The sequence below is a fragment of the Macaca fascicularis genome, chromosome 15 (assembly GCF_037993035.2).
Source record: "Macaca fascicularis isolate 582-1 chromosome 15, T2T-MFA8v1.1".
Classification (NCBI taxonomy): Eukaryota; Metazoa; Chordata; class Mammalia; order Primates; family Cercopithecidae; genus Macaca; species Macaca fascicularis.
The window spans coordinates 52,849,832-52,856,690 of NC_088389.1; the positions used below are offsets into that span (position 1 = coordinate 52,849,832).

A 6,859-nucleotide genomic window follows, 5' to 3' on the forward strand; every position below is an offset into this window, starting at 1 on the left:
ACAAAAAATTTAAAACATTAAAAAAAATAGCCAGGCATGATCTCGCACCTATAGTCTCAGCTACTCAGGAGGCTGAGGTGGGAGGATCACTTGAGCCCAGGAGATCAAAGCTGCAGTGAGCTATGATCATGTCATTGCACTCTAGTCGGGGTGACAGAGCAAGACCCTGTTTCAAAAAAAAAAAAAAAATTAGTAAACTGCAATTTAAGATTTGGGAATTGGCCGGGCGTGGCGGCTCATGCCTGTAATCCCAGGACTTTGGGAGGCTGAGGCGGGTGGATCATCTGAGGTTAGGAGTTTGAGATCAGCCTGGCCAACATGGTGAAAACTTCTCTCTACTAAAAATTAAAAAAAAAACAAAAACAAAATCAGCTGGGCGTGGTGGCAGGCGCCTGTAATCCCAGCTACTTGGGAGGCTGAGACGGTAGAATCACTTGAACCCGGGAGGCAGAAATTGCAGTGAGCCGAGATTATGCCACCACACTCCAGCCTGGGCAACAAGAGCCAAACATTGGCTCAAAAAAAAAAAAAAAAAAAAAATTACCATTTCTACATTATTTTCCAATTTTGACATTAACTTTGATTTACATATTTTGAGGAGTAGATCCTCTACGCTAACAGCACACTATTCAGAAGAGGAAAGAAAAAAAGGCTTCATGCCATGACTTCTGTTCCCGTTAGATCAAGTTTACTTTGCAGGTCATAATTTAATTGAGCAACTTTAGTCTCTGTTGGTAATTCCCACTACACTCTTCAAATTTAATTTTTACCATCTGACTTCAAACTCCACAAAGCTGATATAGATGATGGTATTATTAAAATTCTGTTAAAGCACAGTTAGTATATGCAAATGTTAACCAGCATTTGTAAACCACTTCTGATTGTTTTTTATTACTCCCAAAACAGAATATGAGAGCTACAAAAAGACAGTTAAATATACAGCCTTCAATTTGAAGACCACAGAATGAGACAGTGGACAAAAGTCTCCTAAAGCTAGACAGACAAGGGGCAGTTTGTTCAACCTGAAAGATTCTCTTCCATCCCTCTCACAATGTCTAAGGTTAGAACTGAAGGACACAGAACTTCACAGAACTTGCAAAATCTCCTGGCCTCCAAAGCACTGCTGTGAGAAATATGATGTAGCCATTAAGGACAAAGACTTATGGCAATTTGCTAAGTAATATTTCAAAAGATTCATTCAAACTGGTTTGTCAATGGGAAAGAGCATTTTAATAAATCTGGAGATTTACAAGTGAACTTTGAAGTTTAACATTACAAGGATAGAAATTATGTCAGGTTATACCAGAACAAACGAATTATAGGGAGATGGGAGTAAATTTTAAGAGCCTTAGGGAGGATTAGTACTGTAAAAAGAAACTCAAGACTATCTTACTTTTAAGTTCCCCTCAAAAGACTTTTAGGCAAAGACTATCATGTGTTGGTCGATATTGAGCAATTACCAATATTAGTAAACACCTTGTAATGGTCATTAATTTTTTAAAAATAATTTTAAAAGTTCTTTAAGAGCCCTCACTCACTTTTAAGATCCTAGATGTACATAGCTGATACAGCACAAATTATTTTGCCAATAATCTGCTCCTCTAGCAATGAAATACTAGTATAGAATGTGACACTTTTCTTTGATCTAAATCCTAAAACGGTATAATTATTTTGATGGGAAATTATGATACCCAGATACTGCCAAGAAAATGAAACTAATACCAGGACAGACTACAAGAGATCAAACTTTGGAAGACCACAAACTCTTTTACGAGAATCTACAACATAGTAAGAGACTGTAAGGGAAGATAAATTGTACTTCAAAAGTGAATCCCTGCTACAAAAAGAAAATGCACTTTATTTACATTGATAAAAACCTGCCAGAGCTTTAAAGTTGCTGAAGATACTGCTAAGAAAAGCTAAACTGAACTGCAGATTACCTCAAAGCACATTGTTTTCATGTGTTGTGTAGGTTATCATTAGAGTTTGCAGACAAGCTCTTTTAAGATGTTATAGTCACTGCTCCATCTAAAACATACACATTAAGCAGGTCATCAGGAGCAAAGGAAAACCTTGAACAATTTTGCAAGCTGATGGTACCACTGAAAGAACAGAGATGTAGAAAAGGCAGGTAAGTTTTAACTTAAACAGTCCAGGTTTGAGTTTAGAAGAGGACAGCTTGGCAGAATTAATCAACCAGCCTATAGAATTCAATGGGTCAGGGCTAGAGTCACATTCGATGCCACTTGCCAGTCAGAGGTTCAAATATATGTCTATATATTCCCTCCAGGGACTACTGCTGAACAACTATTAAGTACAAGCTACAGTGAGGCACTGCAGTGGATACACAAATAAGGAAAACAAAAACAGTTCTTGTGCTCCAGAAGCTTACAATCCAGTAGAAGCGATGAAACAAACATATTCTGAGTGAAAATACATTTGAGACCCCTGGTAGGGTGCGATGGCTCATGCCCGTAATACTAGCACTTTGGGAGGCCGAGGCGGGTAGATCACCCGAGGTCAGGAGTTCGAGACCAGTCTGACCAACATGGCAAAATCCTGTCTCTACTAAAAATATAAAATTAGCCAGGTGAGGTGGTACATGCCTATAATCCCAGCTACTTGGGAGACTGAGGCAGGAAAATCGCTTGAACCTGGGAGGCAGAGGTTGCAGTGAGCCAAGATCGCACCATTGCACTCCAGCAACCTGGGCAACAAGAGCAAAACCCCATCTAAAAAAAAAGGAAGAAGAAGAAAATACATTTGAGACCCCTAAGAGAGGCAGGAGAAAATGTGGAGTTGCAACCCTATTTTGTTTAAAAACACATATAGGAACAACAGTATTCTAAAACTGGTGATGCTCCTGAAAGGAGTTAAAATACCAGCAGATTAGTAACATTTCACAAATGAAGAAGGATGCCAAAAATCTCAAATAAGAAGAAAAAAAAAAAAAAAAGATCAGCTCTTTGGCACAAAACCTGCTCCTCAATGCTCCACTGAACACTACAAGTCCTTAAAGCTGAACTTAAAAATGTGACAGCTGTTGATTGGTTACAGGAATCCACAGGAAAAAAATGCACCCCTTGGGTGTATGACATGCATCTTATCTGTAGAACATGGCATGTTCTACAGTGAGAGGAGGTAAAAGAAAAGAAAATGTATATGATAGCATTCTGAAAAGTATGACGCTGAGCTAGACAAATGCAAGACCCACTACCTGTTTTAAAGCAGAGTTCTGGTGCAGCACCCATCCCTCCCAAATTTAATTGTTCATGCACTGAACAAGTCAACCATAAACTATCAATACTTTTCTGTCTTAAAGGCATTTCACCACCAAAAGAGAATGTAAATTGACTCAATTCTGAAAAGAAAGGCAGTCTGAAAAACACCTTTTTGGTGAAAATTATATTTAAATATTAAAGAGCACCCAACTAGACCCCACAAAATCCTAACCAGCTGAAAGTTATGTGCAATTCTACGCCTTTATATGTTAATATGAAAACTCTGATATACCAAGCCTCTCCTTCCTAACACCTCTACATATAGTTTTTTCTTTGCTATTATAACTGAATAGGAATGTTTAACTACACCAATAAGCCTGACTATAATGCTAGTAGAAAAAAAAAAAGAAAACCAAACGGGTAAGCAAACACTCAAAAAAAACAAAGGACTGGAGGAATAGGATGATAGGATGGGTACCTAATAAAACATAAATGTCCCCATTCATCTGCAATTCTAGTCATTTTCTCTCTAACAGATCTCAGATTTTCAGAACAAGTATGCAGGTTATTTAAAACTGAGTTATATATAGTCATTTAGCAGCAGTAAAAACACTTCTGGCATTATCACAGATGCTAGATCTCTGGAGGAATTTTTTTTGCCCCCAAACTAGCATTTTTCTTCACCAACAACCATCCTTTATTTCTAAAAACAAGAACCCTTTCCTGCCCCCTAAAACAAACAAATCACAGACCACAGTTAAATTCTACGCTAATGAAACTGTGAGATTACATCCCAGGCGTTGTCAGAGCCTATTTTTCATACACCACCACAAGACAGTTTGATGCAGTATTCCTGATTGCTTTTTATAGTATTTGTAAATACACTCACTAATCCACTAAATTAGGTAATTTACAAACAGGTCCTCCCAGTTATTAGTGGCCAGTAGTCAAGTTCTATTACATTTGATCCTCATACAGTTGTCTAAACATATCCACCCAGGTTAAGGGCTCGGATCCGAGAGAAGGAGGTTGGCGAAATTTGGATGGGGGCAGGGTAGAAGCTGGGAGAAATCTCTGCATCTCAGCCCTCAGCGACAACATTCAGCCAGTGCCCACAGAAAAACTAAATTCGGAACCTCTTCCTCCTGTAACACTGGCAACAAAGAGGGAGTTTCCGTAACGCTCCCGTCACCCACCAGGTGCCCAATCTCCTTCCCAGCCCAGAATCCGCGCTCCCGCAGGGGCCTCCGAGTGCTGGGAGGCCGCGGGGCCCGGGTCACGGCACCAAGGGGGGATGGGGTGCAAGCGAGCAAGCGAGGTCTGCGGAGCGGGCCGTGGAAGGGCTCCGGGACCTGCTGAAACATCTGAACCCAGCCGGGGGGCAGCAGGCAAGAGAAAAGGGACAGAATATCTAATGAAGCAGAAACCGGAATTCGGTGGAAGAGGTGAAGAGCCCTTGCTGGGGGTACACCTGCGAGGAGCACAGAAAACAGGCGACGGATGGCGGGGAGACTCCACGGAGGTGGAAGAGAGGAGCCAGGCCCGGAAGAACAGGGAAGGGGATGCCACCTGGGGCAGAGGAGGCGCCAGTGCAGCCTCTACCTGCCGGCTGGCGGGACGGGCCGCTCAGGTGTGACTGGCAGGAGGGGGCCGAGTGGGGAAGGGGCCGGGAAGAGCTGAGGGCGCACCAGGGGACGCGCAGAGGCGCCTGCGAGTCGGCAGCCGCGGAGCAGCGCGCGGGCATCGGCGGGACCGGGGAGCCAGCGCGCGGGCATCGGCGGCACCCGGGAGAGGGAAAGGCGGCGTGGGGGTCTTTGGACTGCACGGTGCGCTCAAGGGAGGCTGGGGACAGCGAGAGGTATCGGACGGCGGGCGCCCGCCGAGCGACGCGGCGCACGGGAGGCATCCGGGCGGGCGGCCGGGAGGCGGGAGCCCCTCACCTGCGCGGCGGAGGAGGCGGAGCTGCAGCAGCCCATGGCGGGGCCGAAGGAGCCCGGAGGCGGCGCCGGGCGCGCAGCTACGCCCCAGAGCCCCTCGGCATGCGAGCCGGCGGGCGCCCGGGGAGGGCGCGGCCTGGCCCCGCACGGCTAGGCGGCGGCGGTGGCTGCAGCGGCGGCTGGTACTCAAGAGGCGGCGCGGCTAGGGGCAGACACCGGCCACATCCCCCGGCGGCGGCGGCTGCGCGGCTCCTGCTCTGCTCCTGCTGCAGCAGCTGCTCCCCAGCGGAAAGGGGCGGGCGGCGGCGGCGGCGGCGCCTCCCTCCGTTCCCCGCCTCCCGCCTCCCGCGCCCAGTCCCTCTCCCGCTCCCTCTCCCGGGCCGCCGCCTCCTCAGCGCCGCGCGCGTCTCCCATCAGACTCCCCGCCCCCAGTGCAGCGCCGTGCGGGCGGCAGGGCGGCGGCAGCCAGAACGAGGCCGGGCCCTTCCGCGCGTGTCAGAGACTGCGCGGCGCCGGGCTTATTTAGCGGTGGCACCGAGGCAGCTCTCTGCCTCGAGGCTAGAGGGCAAAGCGGGCTGAGGCAGACGAAGACCGGGCCAACTCGCTGCCGAAAAGGGGCCTAATTGCTTCCGGACCCGGGACGCAAGCGAGACTGCTCCCTCTCCCTACTGGGCGCACAACTCAGGATCCTGATGGCTTCTTACCGCTCTGTCGGCTCTTCTTCAGAGGAAAGCGTAGATAAGAAACCTTTCCTGGAGAAAGAGTAGGTGATAAGAAGGCTGGAAGAAAGAAGTATCTGTTGCTACTGTCCCCATTTTGCTGATGTGGAAACTGAGCCTTGAAAGGGACCAAGAACCTAATGAAATGTCCCCAAGGTTGAAATGGTAATAAATAGCCAGAAATGAGGAAAAGGCAAAAAGTTACCCAGGCTTGCAAGTCAAAGCCATACTGGATCTAAGCTAAACTTTCCTATACAGGATAGTCTACAAAAAACAAAAAGGGGACATTAATTTATATTAAAAATACCGATGACACACTAAGTTCCAGTAACTGGTACTGGCAATAAAGAGACGAACAAAAGAGACTTACCAAGTTACTGTTGCTAAATCAGTAAGACTAAACGAAGCAGCAACAAGTTAGAGTAGACGTGGTCACTACCTTCAAGAAATTTACAGTTCCAAAAGAGTCGTTAGGAAATACAGTGTGAGGTGAAAACAGTTAAAAAGTGAAAGAAATAAAACTAAAGGTAATGACTAATGTTAAAAAACACATTTATCAGGCACTGTTATAGCCTTCATATGTCATTTCATCTTGTCACAGAATGTCTCAAAAGACAGACACAGGGAAAAAAAGAAAAAAGAAAAACTTTATTTGCAAAGACGCAAGGGAGTGAGACTTCCAAAAGCACTGATTCACCAAATATGAGACATCACGTTTTAAAGATTACTTCAAGTGTAGAGGGAAGAAAAGAACACAGAATTAAATTGACTTTACATGCATTGAAAGGGAATCTAAGCCAAGGAAAATTGGAATGGGAGCCTGTAAGGGGACAGCTACAGAAAGGGCCAGAGAAAAATTCCTAATTGGTGTTTTCCTATGCCATTTCCTGAGTTCGTGACTGCGGACGAGTTACCTCTCCAAATCTCATTGTCCTCTTCTGTGATATGCTGGTAGCAAGGATGACCGCAAAGGCTTGTGGTC

General features: G+C 45.8%; 1 protein-coding gene across 12 annotated transcripts in view; it reads right to left on the bottom strand.

Annotated features, from left to right (window-relative positions):
- SLC44A1 (solute carrier family 44 member 1) overlaps positions 1 to 5,453 on the bottom strand; it is a 198,229-nt gene extending 192,776 nt beyond the window's left edge. For all 12 annotated transcript variants that reach the window (XR_012424492.1, XR_012424490.1, XR_012424491.1 and 9 more), the window contains exon 1: positions 5,162 to 5,453. Coding sequence is in view for 2 of the 12 variants with exons in the window: in XM_045373560.2 (XP_045229495.1) it covers positions 5,162 to 5,197 (36 nt within the window). In the remaining 10 variants the exon portion in view is untranslated. The remainder of the gene's footprint in view (positions 1 to 5,161) is intronic.
- Positions 5,454 to 6,859: the final 1,406 nt, after the last annotated feature.